The 27,485-nt window shown below is 40.6% G+C and overlaps 1 protein-coding gene across 1 annotated transcript in view; it reads left to right on the top strand.

Moving 5' to 3' along the window:
* Nucleotides 1-27,485, top strand: part of INSC (INSC spindle orientation adaptor protein) — a 119,985-nt gene that overhangs the window by 51,291 nt on the left and 41,209 nt on the right. The window contains exons 4-7 of the mRNA XM_075187405.1: nucleotides 3,577-3,629; nucleotides 6,652-6,775; nucleotides 15,523-15,636; nucleotides 25,164-25,289. Of these exons, the coding sequence (XP_075043506.1) occupies nucleotides 3,577-3,629; nucleotides 6,652-6,775; nucleotides 15,523-15,636; nucleotides 25,164-25,289 (417 nt within the window). The remainder of the gene's footprint in view (nucleotides 1-3,576; nucleotides 3,630-6,651; nucleotides 6,776-15,522; nucleotides 15,637-25,163; nucleotides 25,290-27,485) is intronic.

Genomic DNA, 27,485 nt, shown 5'->3' with positions numbered 1-27,485 from the left:
ATTTTCTAACTAGAAACCATCTCCAGCCCCCAAACTTATAGAACGATGAGAACATTGTCTTCAACTCTGCCTCTGACACCTCTCATCGCCTAAAATAATCCTCCTACTCCTCTACACACTTATTTAATTCCCTACTACGTCCGATCACACTCTCCCTCCACCTTTAAACATTTGGACTCTCTCCGAAAACCAGCTCTTCAATAAGCTTACCCGACACCCATCTATACTACTCACACTGGTTCACCCTCATACCTACCCTACTCCCACCTATACTAGTCTTACTGGTACACCCTCACACCTACCCTACTCCCACCTATACTACTCACACTGGTTCACCCTCATACCTACCCTACTCCCACCTATACTACTCACACTGGTTCACCCTTACACCTACCCTACTCCCACCTATACTGCTCACACTGTTACACCCTCACACCTACCCTACTCCCACCTATACTACTCACACTGGTACACCCTCACACCTACCCTACTCCCACCTATACTACTCACACTGGTACACCCTCACACCTACCCTACTCCCACCTATACTACTCACACTGGTACACCCTCACACCTACCCTACTCCCACCTATACTACTCACACTGGTACACCCTCACACTTACCCTACTCCCACCTATACTACTCACACTGGTACACCCTCACACCTACCCTACTCCCACCTATACTACTCACACTGGTACACCCTCACACCAACCCTACTCCCACCTATACTACTCACACTGGTACACCCTCACACCTACCCTACTCCCACCTATACTACTCACACTGTTACACCCTCACACCTACCCTACTCCCACCTATACTACTCACACTGGTACACCCTCACACCTACCCTACTCCCACCTATACTACTCACACTGGTACACCCTCACACCTACCCTACTCCCACCTATACTACTCACACTGGTACACCCTCACACCTACCCTACTCCCACCTATACTACTCACACTGTTACACCCTCACACCTACCCTACTCCCACCTATACTACTCACACTGGTACACCCTCACACGTACCCTACTCCCACCTATACTACTCACACTGGTACACCCTCACACCTACCCTACTCCCACCTATACTACTCACACTGGTACACCCTCACACCTACCCTACTCCCACCTATACTACTCACACTGGTACACCCTCACACTTACCCTACTCCCACCTATACTACTCACACTGGTACACCCTCACACCTACCCTACTCCCACCTATACTACTCACACTGGTACACCCTCACACCTACCCTATTCCCACCTATACTACTCACACTGGTACACCCTCACACCTACCCTACTCCCACCTATACTACTCACACTGGTACACCCTCACACCTACCCTACTCCCACCTATACTACTCACACTGGTACACCCTCACACCTACCCTACTCCCACCTATACTACTCACACTGGTACACCCTCACACCTACCCTACTCCCACCTATACTGCTCACACTGGTACACCCTCACACCTACCCTACTCCCACCTATACTACTCACACTGGTACACCCTCACACCTATCCTACTCCCACCTATACTACTCACACTGGTACACCCTCACACCTACCCTACTCCCACCTATGCTGCTCACACTGGTACACCCTAACACCTATCCTACTCCCCCTATACTGCTCACACTGGTACACCCTCACACCTACCCTACTCCCACCTATACCACCCACACTAATGCACCCTCACACCTACCCTACTCCCACCTATACTACTCACACTGGTACATCCTCACACCTACCCTACTCCCACCTATGCTGCTCACACTGGTACACCTTCACACCTACCCTACTCCCACCTATACTACTCACACTGGTACACCCTCACACCTTCCCTACTCCCACCTATACTACTCACACTGGTACACCCTCACACCTACCCTACTCCCACCTATACTACTCACACTGGTACACCCTCACACCTACCCTACTCCCACCTATACTACTCTTACTGGTACACCCTCACACCTACCCTACTCCCACCTATACTACTCACACTGGTACACCCTCACACCTACCCTACTCCCACCTATACTACTCACACTGGTACACCCTCACACCTACCCTACTCCCACCTATACTACTCACACTGGTACACCCTCACACCTACCCTACTCCCACCTATACTACTCACACTGGTACACCCTCACACCTACCCTACTCCCACCTATACTACTCTTACTGGTACACCCTCACACCTACCCTACTCCCACTGGTACACCCTCACACCTACCCTACTCCCACCTATACTGGTCTTACTGGTACACCCTCACACCTACCCTACTCCCACCTATACTACTCACACTGGTACACCCTCACACCTACCCTACTCCCACCTATACTGCTCACACTGGTACACCCTCACACCTACCCTACTCCCACCTATACTACTCTTACTGGTACACCCTCACACCTACCCTACTCCCACCTATACTACTCACACTGGTACACCCTCACACCTACCCTACTCCCACCTATACTGCTCACACTGGTACACCCTCACACCTACCCTACTCCCACCTATACTACTCTTACTGGTACACCCTCACACCTACCCTACTCCCACCTATACTACTCACACTGGTACACCCTCACACCTACCCTACTCCCACCTATACTGCTCACACTGGTACACCCTCACACCTACCCTACTCCCACCTATACTAGTCTTACTGGTACACCCTCACACCTACCCTACTCCCACCTATACTACTCACACTGGTACACCCTCACACCTACCCTACTCCCACCTATACTACTCACACTGGTACACCCTCACACCTACCCTACTCCAACCTTATCTTGAAACTTTTAACTTTATTGATAATTTTTATTTATTTTACAAGTCGTCTTTTCATAATGCATCTACTTGTACTTTACCTTACTGCCCTTTTAGCAAAAACTCATGTTAAAAGAAAATTGCAAACATTATTTTATTTAACCCATGTTATGGGATTCAATTTGCATTCATGTTTTAAGACTTTCAGGTGTTAGTTAATTATAGGGATAAATTGGCAGGAGACTGTTTATTGCAATAATTGAATTACTTCAGATAATTTTACTGTTTCCTCCTCCGAACGCAAAACAGAAGCTGAATTATCTACTTGTAATTTCAGAGGTCGTATCCATCACATTCAGACGCGTCAATTCAGCGCCCGTCTCTCCACTCACATACACTTATCCCAGTAATGGTTGCTTGGGATAGACGTAAATTATGGGAAAAAATAATGTGTTATCAGGTTTCAAAACAGCATAATAACTTTTAATTAAGTCGTTTTAGAGAAAAGTGAGTGCAATCACATCGCAGCAGATGAAAAATATGTTTGGCGGATATGGGCGATTGACTTGTTGGTGCCTAATGTGGCTGTTTTGTTGTTCAGTCTGCTGAGCTGGTGGATTAGTCTATTTATAGATCTGTGAGCCGGGACCTAATATTTATAGTCTTACAGGGACAAGCTTAATGTTTATGCATCTTATAAACATTATTCACGCTGCTTTTTAAATGATGTTGGTAAAAAAAAAAGAATCCTTTTATTTATCTGCAGAATGAAACATTATTAATGGAAAAATGTTCAGAACTTGCAGAAATCACTGAAAGGTAAGTTTGATTTATTGTACAAATAAATTGAATGACATTCACCCTATTAATGGACATTTGCAACTACTTTCATAGACGTGGTTGTGCTGAGCGTATTTTACATTTTTGCTTTTCCCCTCTCATTGATTAGCGTCCTTAATATTATACCTATGTCACACAAATAATGGTTTATTTAGCAGGTGCATCTTTAATTATAAGGTAAATTCCCACCCAATGATGTGAGATGAAGAAATGGTATTTTAAATGAATAGTACAATCGAGTGTCTGTTTCCTGGTACACTGACCGTACCGCCAGCCTCTTACTGTGCCAGTCTCTTACTGTGCCAGTCTCTTACTGTGCCAGTCTCTTACTGTGCCAGCCTCTTACTGTGCCAGTCTAACATTCATGCCCAATAAGAGTTTAAATTACATTAAACTCTTAAAAATATATCTGTTTGTATACTTGAGAAATGTAATAAAAATAGATCCCTAGCATTGTAATGTTTCACCTTATGGGTCATTTTCCCCTTTATTTCTTCCACCATCTCTCTCTCTCTCCCCCCCCCCCCCCCCATTGCCATCCCTGTCTCTCCCTGAGTCTCACCTGTCTACCACCCAGCCTCTTTCTCTCTGTATCTCTCTGCCTATTTCCATCCGTGCCTCTTTCAGTCTCTGTCTCTCTCTCAGTCTCTCTCCCTCTCTCTCTGTCTCTCTCTCCCTCTCTCTCTGTCTCTCTTTCCCTCACCCCATCTGTCTCTCTCTCTCCCTCTCTCTCAGTCTCTCTTTCCCCCTCTCAGTCTCTCTCCCCTTCTCTCTCTCTCCCTCTCTATCTCTCTCTCTCTCCCTCAGTCTCTCTCTCTGTCTCTCCCTCTCTCAGTCTCTCTCTCCCTCTCCCATCTGTCTCTCTCTCTCTCTCTCCACCTCTCTTTCAGTCTCTCTCTCCCCCCTCTCAGTCTCTCTCCCCTTCTCTCGCTCTCCCTCTGTCTCTCTTTCAGTCTCTCCCCCTTTCTCTCTCTATCTCTCTCTCTCTCTCTCTCTCTCTCTCTCTCTCTCCCTCAGTCTCTCTCTCTCCCTCAGTCTCTCTCTCTCTGCCTCTCCCTCTCTCTGTCTCTCTCTCTTTCTCTCCCTCTCCCCATCTGTCTCTCTCTCTCTCTCTCTCCACCTCTCTCTCAGTCTCTCTCTCCCCTCTCAGTCTCTCTCCCCTTCTCTCTCTCCTCCTCTCTCTCTCCCTCAGTCTCTTCCCCTCTCTCTCTCCTCCTCTCTCTCTCTCAGTCTCTCTCTCTCCACCTCTCTCTCAGTCTCTCTCTCCCCTCTCAGTCTCGCCCCCTCTCTCTCAGTCTTCCTCTCTCTCTCCTCCTCTCTCTCTGTCTCCCTCTCTCTCTCCTCCTCTCTCTCTCCCTCTCCCTCTCTCTCTCTAATCACATTACCCAGATTTTCTGTCAGTCAAAATCCCTATAATTACCAGGAATGTAGATTCTATTTTCCCATATCAGAGATACGCATTCTGGTACTATATACATACATATGTATTTTATATTATAAACAATGATAATTATATGTGTACGGTTAGAGCCCGACCCAGAGTGAGACGTGCTCCTGTTTGCATAGCGTATATCTGCGTACTTTCACACTGCGCATGTGGTCATGAAATGAATGTGCACAATTACGGCGTTTCAGACCTGTGACTTTTCGGCACTTACGACTCCTTGCGCCTGCAGAGGCGTGACGGGGGATGGAACGGGTGTTCTTACATAGGCAAAGGGCGTGTTCAAGCAATTGCGACAGATTCAAACTGGGACGTAGTCGCAGATACGGCTGAAAAAGTTGTTCTATTTGTGGGTGGTCAGGGGTGGGGGTGAGTAGCGGATGGTGAGGCTTACAGGCACCCAATAGAGGGAGCTGGTTCTAATTAGAAATTTTGTGAATGATTCACAGATGTTTATTGAGATTTCTTAGTCGCTCTGCCATAAATTAAGATTTCCCGAGCGTGTTGTAGCAAAGATAATATAATTAGTATTATTTTTTTTACGCATGTCAGGAAGTTGTTACACTTTCATGAATCAGGTCCTTAGAATTTATTCACATAAATATTATTATTATTATTATTATTATTTTGTGTATGTTATACTGCACATTGGTTAATTTGGAAATAGAAAGTAATATAAATTATTCAGAAACATTCTATGGTAAAGAAAAACAAAAAACAACAACATATTTTTTGTCCGCTTTTAATGTTGGATAGAATAATATAATTATGAGTCAGGACCTAAAAAAATTAGTACAAAGCAATAATCACCATCTGTCCGACATTTATATACTGTACATTTCATCAATCATTTCCCCCCAGAAATAAACATTTTTTTCATGTCTGCAATTATTTTGTCTACATTACATGTCTCCGTTTTCCCAACTGTACAGCACTGAGCACTGTGGTGCTTTATAAATCTACCTTAATATTTAGTTATTTACATTTTGCCTCAAATTGAATTGCCCCAATGCTTCTGCATCCCCTTCTTATTAACACAAATTCTCACAACAACAGCTTGATGTGGATCTATGGGGAGACTCTGACCACATCTTCGGGCCCCTGATACCTAGTTTCCCTGTCTCAGTTATAATCGCTCTCAAGGAGACAAACCAACAAAAGTAGCTGCAGAATATGTTAGAAACAGAAGTGAGGAGGGAGAGACCCAATCCCCTAAATCACACAGAGGGCGATTCTAGTCCTAGGACGTCCCTCTGAGCCCCAGCAAGAGGACCCGGAGGCAGTTACTTAGGTGGCCTAGTGAGCAGGGATGGCTTTGGTGGTATTACAGGTGCCCCATGCTTCATCGCTGGGAGCACTACCAGCCATGCCCCCTCCAGTGGGATCGGGGTGACCCCACAATGGATATGGCCCAGGGACCCACATTTGCAGAGGCTGGGTGTGACTGCAGCTCACCCAGGATACAGTCATTTTGCTGGACGTGTAATACAAACATCTGTCATCTCTCCTGTGTTCCATTCTGCTCAATTCTTAATTGGATCCCGGTTACCCCACTAGGTGCACCCAGACGGACGATGAGGACAGGCTGTCATCAATGAAATTCTGCATTAACGAGACCCTGACATCTGTCGGACAATATTTTAGTCAGCTGATCAATCTTGCGTTAATTCAGGAAGTTAAGGTAATCAATAAACCATGTGATTCAAATATGTAAATAATCAGGATATTAGCTAAAATATCAGCAAACAGCTTTATGCAGAGTTACATTGTTGCAGACAGTTCTACACTTACATACACTGTTACATAGTGGCAGACACAGTGACATGCTAGCATACAGTTACATAATTACATATGAAGTCACAAAGTTACATGCCTGTTACATATTTACAGAAAGTTACATAGTGTATAAATAGTTACATAGTTGCAGACACTGTTACATATTACATATGCAGTAACAAGCTTGCACTGTCTGTTACTTAAACAGTTACATTGTTGCAGACACAGTTGTAGCTATAGCTGCATATTCCTTTTGTCTCAAATGAAGGAAATAGGAGTCCAAAATGATAACTGTATCTCCCTCTGTCTCATCATTTCTAGATCTCATTAAGAATCATTTCCACAACCTTCTGTTTTCTATTTATCTGGAGAGATTTTTTTTTTTAGATATTTTACCAAATTTGATCAAACCTGACACAGATCATTTAAGAAACTGTAAAACATTAAGAGAGTGTTGAGAATGACTATTGGCAGTGGATGGGCAGGTCTGTGAGCCGCTCTCTGCCAGGGACTGTGGCGGGTTGTACAGTAACTCACAGGAATGATGTCATTCTATGATGTAATGTTCTGCTGTGGTGCTGCACGTCTACTGAGGTGACACTGCTGCAGGAAAGGTCACATCTTTCTGTCATTATCCTCTTCCATTATTCCTCATACTCTACTGGCTAAACACGGCCTAAAATCCTACAAAAAGCTTTAATACATTATTTACCAGAGTGACAAGTACTAAATGAATAAATACTGACATGCCGTCCGGATTACGGTAAACCCCGGGGAAATGTTTCCAGCTTAGTCATGTTGTTACCTTGTATCAATTCTCCATGGATAAAATATATACAGTATATATATACAGTCTGTGTTATCTCTTCCTTTACAATGCTTAGCAATGAGCTCACAGACTTGTATTATCCTGAAGGTCCTTAAACTGATATTTATTTCTTATTATTATAATTATCAACCTTCATTTATGTAGCACCAACATATTCTGCAGTGCTGTACAATCTGCGGAAACATCAGCCTTGGCCACATTGGAGCTTACAATATGTCTGCCACAGACATGTAAACACACAGACACCGGGGTCGATTCAGTTACAAGCCAATTATCCTACAAGTAAGTCATTAGCCCGTGGGAGGGAAATGCGGCACCCAAAGGAATCCACCCAAACATGACAAATATATCATGGGAAAAAATTAAATCTCCTGTAGTAATTAAATATCACAGTATTACTAGTAAATCGTGCCACAGATCCCAATAAAATAATAGGTCTATACCAATAATGCATCACATATATATGTATAGATAGATAGATATATATGTATATATATTTATATATAGTAAAGGAACAGGTAGCAGACACCATCTCCTGGGGTAGGTGGTGGTATTAATGCTGCAGCCAGAAAATGACACAAACACTCTGGTGCAAGAAGCCGCAGCTATTTTTTTTATAGGCAAGAAAGTAAATAACAAAATAAGATAACTCAGATTCTTACTAACTAGCTGGCTGGGCTGGGGGCATTTTCCCGGTTCCATAGTGGACTACCTTGGGCTGCGTCATCTGCATTTTTTCCTTTTTTTTTTTTTCCTTTTTTTTTAACCTTTGATTTTTCATTTTAAATTTTAGTCCAGGGAACTGAGCCAAGCCTCACCCCCAGAGTAAAATTTGCTAACCAGTCAACCCCTGCATTCCAAGTAGTACCTCTCACAGGCAGCAGATTGTCACACCCTTTTATTTAGGCCTGGCAGGTGCAGCTACTAATCAGCAGGTGCAGCTACTAATCAGCAGGTGCAGCTACTAATCAGTTTGTGTCTTCCAGCTGGGAGGCTGGAAGACACGGATTGGGCCTCGAGACTGAAGCTCCAGCAACAATTTCATCCCTATGCCCTCCATTTTATGCTTATCTTCACGATAAATACAATTTCACACATTATTTAAAGTGCATATAGGAAATTTGCATCTTGTGTTAACAATGGAAAGTGACTGGATATTTATATAAGTTTTTTTTCTTATTCCCTATTGCAGATTAATAAACTTAATTATTATGATCTGCTGTTATATATGTACAGTGCACATACTGTAACTTTTTACCTTTCTAAACTATGGTACCAAATAAGTGGTAATAATTTTAAAAAACTAAAAAAATATTACATTTAGTGGTTGGGAGTAAAAGTGAACATTATGTTCTTGCAGCAAAGAGGCGCTGAGGTAGCATCGGTCACTCGTATAAAAATATTGTTTTGTCTTTTTTCCTTCATTTATTTTTAAATACAGCACTGTTTAAAATAATTAGTTATCTATATATGTAGACATAGTGCTCGAGTGAACCCACAAAATAAAGACACATTGGGCCTGATTCTTTAACACATGAAAAAGGAAAGTAAAATGAGTTTCTTTAAAAATGGATGTAATCAGGTATACACATGTCCGTATTCAACTAGCAGCCGATCTGATACATCTGGTGATGAACACGGGTCTAGGTCCGCTCTGCTCTTACAGACATCACACTGCAGGATACGTCCAATATAAATGTGGGATATCAGGTCACAAAAGAACGCACAGAAAACAAAACCATTCAATTAATGTCATCTGTTAATAATATAGTCATGCATGATAAATATTAAAAAATAAGTGTTTTTTTCCTTCCATAAAATACATTTATCAGGATGATATTAATGTCTACTGTTCATAAAATACAATGTTACAGTTGCTCCTGATACAAACACATGTTCTAGCTGTATACACAGCCGTCATCACTAGTAATCAGCACTTATACCTGACTGTGAATCAGGTGCTGCTGTGGGCACATGAGCTTGGCACACCCTTACTGTACATTGACACATATCAGCATTTACATTCCTTAATGAATCAGGCCCATTATGTTTATTAATATTATTTAATTATAGAATTGTTAAAATATAGTTGTTTTCTTTAGGCAGATCTACTCTTCTGTATGCATATATGTATCATACGTAGCCTTCTGTGTAATATCATACGTAGCCCTCTGTGTAATAACATACATAGCTCTCACATGACATCATACGTAGCCTTCTGAGTAATAACATACGTAGCCCTCTGAGTAATAACATACATAGCTCTCGCATGACATCATACGTAGCCCTCTGTGTAATAACATACATAGCTCTCACATGACATCATACGTAGCCTTCTGAGTAATAACATACGTAGCCCTCTGAGTAATAACATACATAGCTCTCGCATGACATCATACGTAGCCCTCTGTGTAATAACATACATAGCTCTCACATGACATCATACGTAGCCTTCTGAGTAATAACATACGTAGCCCTCTGAGTAATAACATACATAGCTCTCGCATGACATCATACGTAGCCCTCTGAGTAATAACATACATAGCTCTCGCATGACATCATACGTAGCCTTCTGTGTAATAACATACATAGCTCTCACATGACATCATACGTAGCCTTCTGTGTAACATCATATGTGGCCCTCTGTATAGTAACGTACGTAGCTCTGTACGAGAGCATAGATAAGTGCTTCTCTAAATGACTATTAGGCTGCCGTGTGCATACTCTATCAACGGGTCCAGGTTGAGGCCTTTCCCCTGAATGTTATTGCTCTAGAATAACAGTTATCCAAGCTGTTAAGTATATAAATTGTACAAAGAGTATGATTCCTGGCGCCACATATATGTGATTCAATATTTAAGACAGGCTAAGTATAGTACACAGTTCTTTAATGAATTTCTATGTTACACAGTAGTTTGCACATAAAAATGCTCATAAAATTACAATAAAATCTAATAAAACCATCAGGATTCACCTGTGAGTCTGGTTTATCAAATGAAGTTCAATTGAATCAATATTATCTCTAATATCCACATACACTCCTCAGTGTTGTGCGATACTAAATGTCTTGGATTTGTGTCCCACAATTTATACTGTAAATTTTGTGAGTACTCACATGTAAGATTATATTCCTAATAATGTCCTTGTTGGATCGCAGGGTCTTTTCCAGGCAGTTGGGGGCTGTACGTTTGTCGTCCTGTGCGTGTTTGTAGCAGGATACTGCTGGTTTGCATCGATCCGATGCGCTTCTTAGGGTGCGTTCCAACTTCCGGTTCTGGCCTTGTCTCCGCCTCTCAGATTGGCTTAACCAATAACTTTTATCTTCTTACATTACATGTACTTTGCACATATATTGTTAGAAACTTAAATTAAATATATATATAAAAAATGAATATAAGTTGTCATATTAATAGTATAATAAATACTTTTAATCGTAAACAATTTTGAATGTAGCGAACAATTCTTGTTTTGCTGACTCTGATTTATAAATATACATTCTAAATCTTTAAAATGATAACATCTCCGGTCACAATAACCTCTCTTTATAATAACTATCTGTAGTACTTTCTTTTCAATATAGGAATGGGTGAATTTTCTAATTTACTGATTAATCTTCTAAAAAGCTGCCTAATTCAAATTCTTAGTTTAACCCTTAAGGGTGAACATTTCAAACATCCATTTCATTTCCTCCCTTGAAATTTTAGTCAGAAAGTCCCCTCGTCTCCAGGATTTGGTGATCCCTTTTATTCCTAGAAATGTAAGACTTGATGGATCTGCATTATGTTTAGTGCATAGTGGTTGAATACACTGCGATCTTCTACTTTATTTGTAATATTTCTACAGTGTTCACTAAGTCTCACTTTCAAGCTCCCAATCGTGCGGCCAATATATTGTAGGACATTGTAAGAGATAAATCACCTTTATAGTATTACATATAATTTTTTTTCTTTAATAGTCAATTTTCTCCTATTTGAGTTCGACATTAATTCACACGTAGGTTTTATACTTTTAACATTGGTAGTTTTACATACATGACAGTGGTTACAATGATAGAAGCCTGCCTTAATTTATTATAGCCATGTCCCTCCTGTATCTGTTGGTTGTATGGTAATTGCAATTTTTTACCAGATCTTGTTTTAGATTTTGACTCTTTTTGAACACTATTGTAGGTCTGTCTTGTATTATACAATCCAGTTTTTCATCTTTGAAAAGAATAGACCAGTGCGCCTCTACTATTCTCTTTAATTAGTAAGTTTGGTCTCTGTATGTGGTAAAACTCTAACTACTTCTGTGTCATCTCTTTCTTAATTTCTTTCTGAGGATTTTAACAATTTTCTTTTATCCATTACTTTCATATTTTCAAACTGTCTATTTACTAGTTCTGAAACATATTCTCTTTCAAGGAATTTAACTCTCATGTCCCCCGCTGGTTTCACATAGTCTGACTCTTTGGAGCAGTTTCTTCTAACCCTCAATAATTGGCCACTATGATCACTGCGGAGCCATTTGCTATGATGGTTGCTAGTGGCTGGTATATGTTGATTGCAGTCAACTTTCTTTTGGTAAGTTCTGGTCTCTAATTTTTCGTCTTCCACAAAAATCTCCAAATCCAAAAACTTATTTTTTTTACTTCTGACGTTTGCAAAAAAACGTAAATTAAATTGGTTGGAGTTGATATGGTTAACAAACATATCCAGGGCTTCTTTTCCTCCCCTCCAGATACATATAACATCATCTATATATCTCTTCCATTTGATGATGTGATCAGCGAAGGGGTTGTTCTGACAGATTTTACTGTTTTCCCATTGGGAGACAAATACGTTTGCATATACTGGTGCAAAACAAGTGCCCATTGCAGTGCCACATATTTGTCTGTAATATTTTCCCTCAAACCAGAAGTAATTGTGTTCTAGTATGAACACAAATTGCTTCCACGATGAAATCTATCTGTAAGTGATCTAATTCAGACTCTTCACACAAAGTTTTCTTAATTGCCTTTTTTGTGATTGATCACAAAAAATATATATATCGACATAACGTTGCAAGTCATGACCAGATAATCCTCTTTCCAAATGATGCTTTCGAGCATATTTAAAATCTGTGTCATGTCTTTCAAATAGCTCTTTTGACTAGTTACTAGTGGTTGTAGAAAATTGTCTATCTATTCTGACAGGTTGGCTGTTACTAACCCAATCCCTGATATGATTGGTCTGTCCGGGGGATTGGTGAGGTCTTCGTGGATCTTAAGTAAAAAATACAAGACTGGGAGCCTCAGTGTTTTAACATTTAAATATTCGAACTCCCTTTTGTTTAGAATACCAGTTTCCAGACTTCGAGCTAGTATCTCTTTCAATTCTTCTTTATATTCATCTGTAGGATCTTTTGGTAAAATGGAATAAGTTTATTGGTCATTAAGGAGTCTATGAGCTTCCTTTAGGTAATTAGGTTTGTCCATAAGGACTATCCCCCCACCTTTATACGCTGATTTTATGATCAATTCCAAATTTTTTTTGAGTTGACATCATCATCATCATTTATTTATACATACACTTTCTTGTTTTAGTTTTGTTAGATTTTTCTTACTTTTTTGTCTTATATTCCATTTTTCCAAATCTGTCTCAACCATTTGTTGAAACGTTTCTATATATGGGCCCTTTAAATAACTAGGATAAAAATATGATTTGGCCTTGAATTTTGTATGTTTAAACTTATCTGATGTTGGAATGTGTTGAAATTTGGATAGATTTTGAAGAAAATATTTCTTCAAGGTTTCAAATTTATGCAAATCAGTATATGTATTAAACATGTTAAGATTTTTTATTGGGGACAAATTTTAAACCTTTGTTCAGTACTTTGAATTGATTTGTAGAAAGTTTGTGTTTACTTAAGTTGAAGATCCCTTCTTCCCTTTTTGCTTTCTTATCTTTGGGCTTGTTCATGTTAATTGATCATATCATTAAGGAAATAAAGAGTCCCTAAAAGTAATAGGTGAATAAGTTAAAATGACTGAAAATAAATAAAGTCCATTAGAACATATAGAGGATTATAAAAAAATTGGAGGAAATTACACAACAAAAATTATATAAAATATCAGAAGAAATAATAGCTCCAAAACATAAAAAGTATCATAGGCATACTATAGACTATAAGAATGACCCTAGAGGATGACGTCAGAAATCCACATGTGAAATAAATAACACTAAGATACAGAACAAATATAACAAGAAGCGTTGCACAATCTATAATCCAGTGAGACACAACAACAATGTTACAATGTTGTGTGTAGTGGTTCTGTTACAATAAAATCCCCCCTTATAGAGAGGTTACCTTTAAGAAGAGATACTAATAGGATATATAAACTTCTAAACCCAGCCAATTTAAGTCAAAAGAGAGAGATTGGTAATGGTCTTAATAAACCATAGAATTATAAGAACTTAGAAACAGCTTCCAAAAAGGAAGGAAGGAATGAGAGGATTTAAGGGAGAAAGAAAAGTCACGCCTCATTAAGAACATTGCCAAAGAAAGGGTTAGATTAAAAGATTTTAATGATCCAGAAAAATGCATGGATCTTTTTTAGAGATAGCCAGGGAACAACATTCCCCGGGAATAAAATTAGTATTAACCCCCTTGAGCCTAAAAAGAAAAACATGGGCAGAAGAAGAGGAAAAAGAAGAGGAAAATCAACTAGGAACATGCCCAAAAATAAGAAAACAAAAAGGGAAACAAGAAAGCACTCACATGGCATTATATGAAGCCCTCTGTGTACATTAGGTCTAATGCACGTTATTTACTGGGGAGAATTCTATAAAGGGAGGTGAAATAACACCATAATGTATTAAACATAAACTGGAGATAAACATTATATTACTTATATAAATTATAATGTTAATTTACCTCCTTTTGAGGGACTGGTAACCTCAGGAATATGAAAGTCTTTTCCCTAACAGTGTAATTAATACCTGATATCGTATCACAAATTAATATCTATTGTTTTATTTAAACCATGTTTAATTGTTCTCTTTTTACTTTTGTTTTCCATGTAATTCTATAAATGTCTCATTATGTGATAACTGGAACTTACTTGTATCTCATTAATTGGGGGCACAGAAGGACATCTCTTTATTAGAGTATAGATCACACTCTAGATACAAATCTCTGTTACTACTTATTGCTCCTATCTCTTCTTTGTACAGAGAGAGAACATTATACTAATTTTGCTTACAATACAGGGATATAACATGAGATAAGTGGAATTAGGATTCTGGTCAGAAGAGCTTACAATCAAATAGATTTTACATGGATGGATGATACGCATTTCTGTGGTTTGTTAATGATATGAGCTGTTCCACTGCTACATTGCTCATTAGTAAAACTTTCAGAGAAGTGTTACAGGCCTTATAAAAATAATAGTGTTCGTTGTGTACAGCCTAATTACCTAATTTAGATTTACACAGTTGTAATAGGTTGAGCTTAATTGTCCTACTGGACATGTTATCCCAGTTTTTGTTATATATATGTCTGTATCAAACTCACATTTTTACATAGTAATTCTGATTCATTCACCGTTTTGCTGCCGATGTAAATTAGACAGTGAGGGGTTATACATTTGGGTCAAAAAACTTCATGGAGAAGAGATGAAGTCTGATTGTTTGTAGATCTCTTCTGAGACACATCCGACTACGTGACTTATTAATGATGTAATTGTTTCACGAATAAAACTGATTTTATTGTCTGTTGAAATGACAGAGGGAGCGTTGCTCCATCGTGACAGATCTCTGTATGTACAGCCTGGCGTAACGTATAAATGATTATTTTGCCCTCAGAGCCTGGTGGAAGAATTGGACACATGTGATAATATATACAGCATGGACTCAGCAATACACAGTCTGTTCAGCCTGACCCAGGAAGGGTCCCGGCTCTGCAATCTGGTGGCTCAGGTGAGATTATCAGTGTCATATTTACTGTTCAGTCAAATGATTAATCAATCCATCCTGCCATCCATCCGTCCGTCCATCTATCCATCCTTCCGTCCATCCGTCCATCCTTCCATCCATCCATCAATCCATCCATCCGTCCATCCATCCTTCCGTCCATCCATCCATCTATCCGTCCATCCTTCCATCCATCCATCAATCAATCCATCCATCCATCCATCCATCTATCCATCCATTCATCCGTCTGTCTTCCATCCATCCATTCATCCATCCGTCCATCCGTCCATCCATCCATCAATCCATTCGTCCATCCATCCGTGTTCCCCAACCTACCCACAGACCAGCTGATAAATAATCTTAAACCTGCACCTACACGCCAGCATCAGCAGCAGACCTGAGCGGATATGTGAGGTCTCAGTTAATAGTTTGTGGTATTATTTTTGCTCTGTGAATTTGACCCTATTTTGGGACATTCTCTGACAAACAACAAATGTTTTCAGTTCTCTTCTTGCTGCATAATAAGAGGGTACACACTGTGCAATTAGGGTCTGTCCCAGGCCCGGACACCCCCAATCCTCTCAAGCAAGGTGCGTCCCACTGCTACAATATATGTGATGCAGGTGCGATTCCTACAGACGCAGAGAATTTGGGGTCTTTGTGCAGGATGTGTCCTGTCACTCAGGTGCGACGTGCCCACCAATGGCAGCAGAGGACCCCGATCAGTTCTCTACTTACCATCCATGCCGGTGTCTTACTGCACATTTACAGGAACATAAAGTAACCCCAGACGGTTATTATCTACCTGTGAGAATTACATTGTATCCACAGAGGAGAATGATATTTTTACAAACATACTTTTCATTTTATATAATATAGGAGCAGAGTCTGTTCCCCATTCCTTCAATACTCATTACATAAAACATACAATGTTACTGCTATGTACCTATTATAGAAGAGTGTTTCTCACAGATTAACACCTAATCTGCCTCGTCCTGTGAAACATTTCCAGGTTGCCCTGCGTTCAATGACAATTTTACCCTGGAGTGTAGGAGTTAAACAGTTTTCCCGAAGTCGCAGAAAGTCATGTAATAGAAGTTTCCATAGGTCCCGAGTGATGATATTTGTAGAGAATCAGAATCATTTAAGACAGTTGAGGACCTGATTCAAAAATAGATTCTTTAATTGTTTTCTGGTCTCTCAATGAACTTCTGAGTGTTTTGCAGTTTAAATAATGACCGGACCCAGCGTGACTCTCCCAGAATGAGCGCATGAATGCGGTGACCCAACATTTAAAATGAGATTACATCTCTGAGGGTGATGGATGAAATGATCTTTTAAACAACAATCATCTACTGAAGAATATTGCTCAGTGTTCTGCTGGGGGAGATATCACATTAAACTGTAACTAAGACCAATATGTATTGTGTATACCCAGCTGAAGATGGCAGAGTTCTGGGCATTGTACAGACTTTTATTTCAGTTTATAGATGTAACCAGGTGAAATGGATAATTGAAATTCACAATTAATGATCCCCATTATCAGTGAATGTAACAGAGGCGAATTAAAGTCAAAAACATAGTTTTGTGTCTTAGTATAATGTGAGGTGTATTGTCTTATATTCAGACTTGTTTAGTCAGAGAGTGATTTTATAGTCGACACTTTCTCAGCATAAACAGGTAACAATTTTCGCTTCTAAATACCAGTCAGAACAAAGCATTCTGTTGCCATGGAAACAGCTTCCCTCTGACTGTGAGATAGTGGGCGGAGCTGTCAGAGTGCAGAATCCTGAGGGTTCACACTCAGTACCAGTCAGTGTGGAAGCAGTGATGGATGTGTAAACACTACAACCTCAATGTTAGTTCATAGAACAGGCACAGTGACTGATTAGAAAGAGGAATTACCCCCCCCCTCCCCGTACCTCTTATCCCTGACTGCTGATCATTGCTCGGGGACACTGAGGGGTGAGTGAGGAATGCACCCTGGAAATTGTTCCTTCAGAGACAACCTCCTCATCTCGCCTCATGGAAGGAACGGCCCTGGTTATAATGTATCTACAAAGATTGTTTAATGCCTTCTCAGCTCATCTGACTGCTGAGGACAAACCTTAGTGGTCCTACGCATTTCATTCCTCCTCGTTCCTATATGATAGGAATCTGGGTACTGGGTATTTCCACTTCAGGTCCGGTGGTGTATACGCAGCGCAGTCACGATATACAGACAATGGGCATGAACAAATCAGGATGAAACAGGTTACATTGAAGCCATTTGGGCAATTTGTGGTATGGTCAGGACTGGCAGCAAAGTTTTGTATCAGATTAATCAGATAATGGACATCTAGATGGTACTATCCCTCTCTATATAGTAATATAATCAGTGGACCCTAAGAGAGAGGAGAGCTGGTTACAGGAGCGTGCTAGAAGCTACAGAACAAATGTTTATGAGATGAAGATTTCAGGTGTTTGGAAGAAATATATTTTTCTGTGCGGCATATTCTTCTAAGCCTGAGAGTCACCTGTGACAAGCAAGGACACCGGTGGTTGGAGCGTTTGGGGCTTATACTAAGCTGGACACAGGCATTCATAGTAGCACGTTCACAAGGTTTATGTCTGAGATACATACACCCCCACGAACGTAAGAGTGCGCTTTATGTGGTCATGTGCAGTACAATTGTGCATATTTTACAAACGGACGTACACCCAACTCGCCCATCATCGTTTTAGTTTGCATAATGAACTAGTACTAGACAAACAATAACTTTACAAAGAAATTTATGTGACAAGGAGATAACAAGGAATAGCATGTACGCAATACAACGTTACATGTATAATTCCACTATTACACGTAGGATTTATTTTTAGAATATAATTTCCATTTCACAATGGATAGTTGCCAAATTCACCAGCAACGACACTGGACAGCTCTCTAGAAGCTTCAGTTTTTTCACTGAATTATGGAGGAATCAGGAATGATTTGTAATATTTTGGCCGATATAATGTAGTTTAGTAATTGCATTTGAAATTCTCATAACTTCTACTCCACGACTTTAAAAACTTCTATCAGTAGCCGCTCTGAACTGAAATTCATCATTTTCTGCTGCTATTCTGAGTTAGATGTGAGTTTAGATCATATGTTTTGTTTAAAATTCTGCTAATTCAAATTGATTGTGAATGACTATTTAATTGGGGGTCACAGAGGTGTAAGTTAGGACAGACAGGGGGTAGTCAAGACAAGGTAGATAGAGGGCGCAATTTCACATTGAAATAAAAGTTCAGACGGTGGAGGGGGCAGAGTTATATTAGAAAAAGAGAAAAGTAATTAAGAAATGGCAACGTGGCTGTAATTATCAGTGTCAGTTTGCCACTAATCTAGTTCTGTTTCTGTACCAAAGTTGCCTAGGGGTGTGAACAGTGTCCAAAGTTTCTGAACGACACCTGTGAGGGGCATTGGGTGATAGTGAGACGTACGCCGCACATATCAAGATTCATGACTTTCTGTATATTTTTCCTGGTTCATAAAAAAACACATCTGAGCCGTCATTGGGAAGTTCATGGTCCTTTATCAGTCATCTTGCATGAGTGGAAACAGATCTCGTATTACCACCCCCTTCTCCATTTCACCAATATGTAAGTTTAATGTAAGTTCGGGATAAGGGAGGGGTGTGGGTGCGGTCTTCAGTTCAAGTGAAAAATCTAAAATTGTTTTAATTTCCTGTTTTTTGAAACACCTGGATTAACATGCCTGTATTTATATAAATTATACAGGATTTGAGTCTAATTGGGACAAGTGACTTAGTTGATTCTGATGGAGTAACATTCAGGGGCATTTAACAAATCAGGAACTTCAAATAAATAAAGATTTGTCTCTACTTTTCAGTATAGGCTGTTACCATCCATTTTTGTTTACAAGTTAATATATATTTAAAAGGGGATCTGAGATGTAAAAATTTAAACTAATATCACATTCTGTAAAATGACATGAGGACATACCTACCCACTCTCCTGGAATAGCCGGGAGACTTCCAGATAGGTCTCCCAGACTGTCAGGAGAGCAGACCATTCCCCACATCCTGCCCTCTTCCTAATGAAGTGACGCAATCTGACGCAAATCTGTTTAATTCTATCCTTCCCCCAAGCGATGTGATTGCATCATTTCTCAGTGTGGGGAAGGGCAAAAATGACACGTTCCACGGTGCTCTGCCCCCTCCACAATTGCAACTCCCTTCCCCTCTGGGTTCTCCAGTGTGCAAGTATCATCATCATCATCATTTATTTATTTATATAGCGCCAACATATTCCGTAGCGCTTTACAATCGGGGACAAACACAGTAAACTAATAAACAAACTGGGTAAAACAGACAAAGAGGTGAGAGGACCCTGCTCGTAAGCTTACAGTCTATGGGACAATGGGAATTTGATACATGAGGTTAAGTCTACATTTTGCTTTTCGGCCCAGCCAGACTGCAAAGGTAAAAGTGACTCCTAAGCTAAATGATGGGGATTGTAGTGCTCCACGTCTCCCTAGACAGTATGACGTGTATCCTATGTGTATCCTACGTGGATGATCCGGGGAAGCGGCTGTGTACATAGCTCACAGCATTTTATGTTTGTCAATCAGGAAAAAGGGCTTGGTGGCATCACGCCCGATACACGGGGGCGTGTCTAGCGCCTCTGAAGTACTAGATCGCACTAAAAACCACCGCCCACTCCGGTGAGGACACCACCCAATAGTCCTGGCAGCAAGATAAAAGTCAGAAAAAGTGAGATTGTGTCCCCTAAATCAAGACAGTTGCGAGTATGCTGCTAAGTTGTTTAAACACCTGTGGATTGTGCACTTATGCAACACATAATAGGACCGCCGCCATACGCCCAGGTCCGTCAATCATCGCACAATCTGCTCACAAATCTGCAGTCCTATAAAACTAGCACAGTCCTTTCGCTCTGTGGTGTGATCATTCAAAACACTGAAGATTTATTTGTAACTAAGATGCAGCCTGGTTATTACCCCCATACCGGGAAATGTCATCATCATCATCATTTATTTATATAGCACCAACATATTCCGTAGCGCTTTACAATTGGGAACAAACAGTAATAAAACAATACTGGGTAATACAGACAGAGAGGTAAGAGGGCCCTGCTCACAAGTTTACAATCTATGGGATTAAATGTCCTGATAATAGAGGAAGAGACATGTATTAGGGTAAAAAAAAACAATTGAATTGCACCTTTATCTGATTGAAGTGTTGAGCCGCTTTGTGTGAGTTTCTTTGGAAGTTGTGTAAAGTTGAGCTGTGGACGGCAGTGACTATCACATCTGTAAACAGATAACGGCTCGGAGCCACGCAGTACAGACTCATTGTTTGCATTTGGAATTTGTGTGGAAAACAATTTATTTGAATCGATTTGTAAATAAAGATGTCACCTTCTGAATATCAGGTGGGCCCAGTAATACCAGATACCCTTTGTAGATGGTCGGCTGGACGGATGTTTTGATTGGAAGATGTAGACAGAACATTTATCCTGGTCGGCGGCTCCAGGTGACGCTTTGTGCTTCCTGTGATGGCTTCTGTGAGATGTCTGGAGATCAGCAGAGGCAGCGAGTACTGTACATGGGATTCCCGGTCCCAGTCACAATATCAGGTTCCCCTCCCAGTATTCACAGCGCTCATTAAATAATAAACACACTATAATGTACTCATCCAGCATGAACCATCCATTGTGTTAGTAGAGGTCACATACACACCCCAGAGGCAGCTGTGTTATCAGCTTACAGACATGAGGACTCTCATGTGGCCCCATTTTCTAAGGTCCGTCCCCCTTTCCCCCCAGAACAAATGTGTTATTCTTCCATTATTCAGACTCTTGATGCACCTGAATTACCACGATAAGTCGGTGTAGGTAACAGTTTCACCTTATTACGGTGACACCAGCAGCACGGTGACACAGTGGTTACTGACACCAGCAGCATGGTGACACAGTGGTTACCGACACCAGCAGCACAGTGACACAGTGGTTACCGACACCAGCAGCACAGTGACACAGTGGTTATCGACACCAGCAGCATGGTGACACAGTGGTTACCGACACCAGCAGCACAGTGACACAGTGGTTACCGACACCAGCAGCACAGTGACACAGTGGTTACCGACACCAGCAGCACAGTGACACAGTGGTTATCGACACCAGCAGCATGGTGACACAGTGGTTACCGACACCAGCAGCACAGTGACACAGTGGTTACCGACACCAGCAGCATGGTGACACAGTGGTTACCGACACCAGCAGCACAGTGACACAGTGGTTACCGACACCAGCAGCACAGTGACACAGTGGTTACCGACATCAGCTGCATAGTGACACAGTAGTTACCGACATCAGCTGCACAGTAACACAGTAGTTATGGACACCAGCAGCACAGTGACACAGTGGTTACTGACACCAGCAGCACGGTGACACAGTAGTTACCAACATCAGCTGCACAGTAACACAGTAGTTATGGACACCAGCAGCACAGTGACACAGTGGTTACTGACACCAGCAGCACAGTGACACAGTGGTTACCGACACCAGCAGCACGGTGACACAGTAGTTACCGGCATCAGCTGCACAGTAACACAGTAGTTATGGACACCAGCAGCACGATGACACAGTAGTTATGGACACCAGCAGCACAGTGACACAGTGGTTCCTGACACCAGCAGCACAGTGACACAGTGGTTACTGACACCAGCAGCACAGTGACACAGTGGTTACCGACACCAGCAGCACAGTGACACAGTGGTTATTGACACCAGCAGCACAGTGACACAGTGGTTACTGACACCAGCAGCAGTATGCACAGCCACTAACACCAGCTACTGTTCTTAGGAAACTGAATAGATCCATAGGAACCACAATTACGCAGTGATGCCGTCAGGGGTGCAGGACTTTAGCTTTTGCACGGTTTACAATTGGCGACCCAACCACTCCACCATTACGACCAGCTCTTCTGATATGTACGGGGGCAGGACATGTGTAGTCTTTACCAATTTCAGTTCCAGAACAAGAGAGGATCGTACACATTTCGTCACCACAGCCCAAGTTTTGCTATGGGGTCCATCGATTTAGCATTACGCCCAGGGTACTAATACTCATAATATACCTGTAACTCAGAGAGACGCACAGGACAGACCTGAGTACTTGCAGATGGAATTAATATATATAAACATTACATGTTTTTAATACCATTAATAACACTTAGTAGTACTAGGTATTAAGTACTCACTGTTACACACAGCTGCACAGTTACATAAACACAGCAACATGTGATGGGTTAATGTGAGAGCTTCGTCTTACACCCAGTCTGCGATAAACACATATTTCTGGGATCCCAAGTACATAGACAAACAAACCGTCATTCAAATGTATTTGCAAAATATATTAAATTCTGTGATACAATTCCGTCATCATAATATTTACTTCTTGTCCTCAGTCTCTGGCTTCACACTAATCATTCTAAGCAACTTTTAATATTCAGAATTGCTGAGGGATCAGAATATCTCAATAGATATATAATATAATATAATAATAATATAATAATAATAATAATAATAATAATAATATTATTATTAATAATAATAATAATATTATTAATAATAATAATAATAATAATAATAATAATACTACAATGATCAGAAAGGTTTTTTTGTTTTATTTTACAGTCTGCAGAATGAAACCACCCCCAGGTAACCGCAGGATAGACTTTAACACTTCTGTCCCTCATTTTATCTATTTAAAGGTGCAATCCTAAGCTGACATCACTGAGGCACGAGGCACTGTATCACTGAGGCACGAGGCACTGTATCACTGAGGCACGAGGCACTGTACCACTATTTCCTAGTAAACTGAATATAAACCCTGTGCTCAGCGTCAGTCAGCAGTTATCCGGCCGTCATATGAACTATGGCTCAGGCTTGTGTATAACTTACAGCTAACGTCTATTAATACCATCTTCTAGCATCTTACATAATAAGGACTTGATAATTAGGCAGCGATGTCTCAGTTCTGGGAAGCAGATTCAATTAATACAAATCCCAGTTTGACTTTTGCATCAATTTTAATTAACATGGTATTTAGAAATGCTAAAAGTCAATTGTGTAAATAAACGTATTGCGCCCACTTCAGACACATTATTAAGCCGTCTGTAGCATCAGGGTCACTTTCTATATCGGGAGCATGTTTCTGTTTAACACATTTCCTGATAAGGATTTTCTGTAAGTTATTTGTATAGAAGTACTTATTGTTACGTCTCCTGGGAGGGAAATTGAGAGTTTGGTGGGATCAGTGTAAGAAGTGTGAATATGGTGGATGTATAGATACTTCATGGTTAATTAGGTTGATGCCTCTGACTGGCACTTAGAGGTGAGTTTGCAATTTCTACATCTGATAGCCCAAAGTGGAGTAACAGCAATAGAAAACCCAATCATTATAATGTGGAGTAGAAACAAACTCACAATTATATGTATCATTTATCAACAACTGTGGAGTAAAATGTATATTAAAAAAATTGGAATTTGCCTATAAGTGTATCTCGGGGGACTGCCACCTCTAATAGCAATAAAACAGACAAGTGAACCAACGCACATTTATTTTCAATCAATCCCAATGTTTTTATTTGCTATTATGTGTACATGTTCCACTGGGCCCTGGCGCTCATTGGCATGCTGGCACTTGTAGTTCTAGTTAATGATTGCCTGGTATTGCTGAGACCTGTAGTTCCACAGACAATAATATTTATCTTTTTCAAAATACCACAAACCCCACTGCCCGGGGAAGGGGGGGTCAGGTATTTTGCAGTCCAGGTACCAGCAGTGAATTCAGCCCTGTGCTGACCAGGCCGGGTCTGACACTCGCTGCATGATGGGGCATCCAATGCTTTTTATCAACCCTCAGTTGGGAGCCCAGGCTATAAGCACTGGTACTGTTTACTATTTTTGGGAGGGGGATGTTCTTTTTACTGATTTAAACTTTTTTTACAATAACAAATATACAAGGTGCGGATCTATATCATCATCGTCGTCATACATCTGTGCCCCAGGCTGGATGGAGCTGCCGTTACTGTAACCAATGTTCTACAGGTGTAGGGGCCACAAATGCAAGTTTCCTTTCACTGTAATCTCCTCTCTTTTACTCCACATTTTACTGACATCGTCCATAATCCCATATTCCTGGACATTTCCTGGGCTGTAGAACTTCTTCTCGGTCATTTTAGAAAAACAATAAATTGCTTGTAAAGAGATCACCCATCTGACATAAAGCATGTACAGAGATATTCATCTGCTGAAGCAGCTGTAGACTTCTTCTCTGTAAATGTCATATAAGATAATGTGATACTTACAAATGCAAGCTGTAAGAGTGTACTGTGAGTCGTAGTGACCATCGTCTCAGTATGTTAAATCATTGCTCAGGTATGACACAAGCATTGGGCAGCTTGTACGGAGTAATTGCATATATTTATATTTACCACTGTGTTCTGCGTCATTGTTTTGCAGGAAGGGGCTGTTGTTGCACTATTCAAAATCTGTAGACAAGATCGTTTTAAGTGCCTGTACCTGCCGGCTCTCAGGACACTGGTGTCCGTGTGTTCGGTGGAAGAGGGGATTCAACAGCTGGAAAAGGTGGGTTGTGATTGTGTTTTATTAGACCAATAGCTGGATATTAACCCTGTTTTTTATAGGCTATTTAAATCCTAGGACCCAATAATCCTCTCACTATGTCCACCAAAATTACTAATCCAGCATATAATGGGTAAATTCGTCAGAATTTACAAATTGCTTTGGGAGCGTTTTGGCGCCACGTATAAACAGATGTGTGCAGCGAGTGCAAAAGGTGGAATTTACCCAAAACACACCTAAAAGTTAACTTATTATAATATAAAATATTTCACTAAATACTGTACAATAAATGCTATCTGCACAGCCAATCTATGAAACAACACGAGCGACATTTCTGAAAACTGTTCTGTAGAAACGGGAATGAGGCTTATAGCGACCAATCAGAGGTTTGCTTTCATTTTCTAAACTGTACTTGAGCCATGGCAGATTCTGATTGGTTGCTATGGATAACACTACCTTTTTTGCATAGCTGCCCATAAAACACTTTCATGTTCTTCCAGTAGTTTAGCATCAGGAACACCGTCAGGTAATTAGGTAATTGAGTTGGAGTGTAAGGACGGGATGTATTAAAGTGCGGATTACAAGCCGCTGCGCGGATGCAGTTTACAGATCCAGACTGCAGGATTCCCATAGAGTGTGCCAACCATAAGCTGGATGGTACTGGGCCACCACCAGTCTTTTGCACCTACTCAGAAAACCTGTGAATATTCCATGAAGAGTTCCTCACAATTTGTAGGGGTACATCCGTGCCCACTGGAAATCAAGGTAATTAGCAAAATCATATAGGATCTTGTTTGTGATATATATATATAGCACAAACTTAAGTTTCAATAAGACAGATGTTCACAGTGACATCCTCTTTGCCCAGGAAAAGAAAAGTACTTTTATAAAACATACACACACTTCTTCTTACCTGTGTGAAATTTATGATGTTCTACAAGATGTGAATACACTCTAAAACAGTTCCCACATGCAGAGCATGAAAAAGGCTTCTCCACTGTGTAAGTGCTCTGACGTCTAAGAAGATTTGATTTCCATGCAAAACAATTCCCACACTCAAAACTTGGAAGTGGTTTCACACCTGTGTGAATTCTCTGATGAGGAAAAATAATGGTATTATGTGTAAAACATTTCCCACATGCAGAGCATGAAAAAGGCTTCTCAACTGTGTAAGTGCTCTGATGTCTAAGAAGATTTGGTCTCTGTGTGAAGCTCACACTCAAAACATGGAAATGGATTCACACCTATGTGCATTCTCTGATGGGTAGTACGAGCATATTGAGCTGTAGAACATTTCCCATACTCAGAATAAGGAACCAGCTTCTCATTAGTGAGGACCGCGGGAGAGAAGAACGCTGTCACATGGTGCGTAGACATCAGCACACAGAACATGTCGCGGCTCACAAAGAGACACAACTGCGGATATAGGACCTGATTCACGTACGACGCAGCCTGCAGGCAACTTGCTCTTTACTCAAGAGCACAGAACTTCTGGGTAGATCTGACTATATTCAAATTCAAGCTGATCTCAAGATACGTTCCCATTTTATTCTGGGTGTAAGTGCGCTTCGCGGAAACGTTACTTGCTGGACGTAGACCGACACAACAGACTGCGGTAAACTCACAAGTGTCTGTACAATAAGATCCCATCAGATCACATGCAAAACAATAATGTAATTATAAAGTAAATGAATAACTCTTAACAGTATATTCATCAATACAAATATCAATCTATTTTTTTTTTACATTAAATACATAAATCAAGATGTTCTTAAAGCATACGGTACTTAGAATGTGTTTACTTAGTTTATCTTCCTGGCATATACATTTTCTTTGCTATCTAGTTTTAAATACAAATACTCTATGGTGTCAGTCATCACTATTAGTCGGAATTACACCTGTAGTCGGTGCAAATTGAGTTCTTTGGCTGTAAGGTCCATGTCTGAGCAGCAGTTGGTGCATTTCACGCAAGAAATGCGAAGAGACTGAACACAAGTCAGGCTGATAACGTGCGACACAATCATAACAGTATAAAACAGAAACGCATTTTGTGTTTTATCTGCACATTGGGAATGATCCCACCTGATGTGTCCTATTTATTCCTCATCCATATAGTTTTATAATATGAATCAAGAAAATGTCCAGTTCTTCTGTAACCACTGCTCAGACTTGGCATTGAAAATCAAATTGACATAAAAG

The sequence above is a fragment of the Mixophyes fleayi genome, chromosome 10 (assembly GCF_038048845.1).
Source record: "Mixophyes fleayi isolate aMixFle1 chromosome 10, aMixFle1.hap1, whole genome shotgun sequence".
In the NCBI taxonomy this organism is placed as follows: Eukaryota; Metazoa; Chordata; class Amphibia; order Anura; family Limnodynastidae; genus Mixophyes; species Mixophyes fleayi.
The sequence above is the reverse complement of the archived record's forward strand: the minus strand, read 5'-3'. Positions and strand labels throughout refer to the sequence as shown.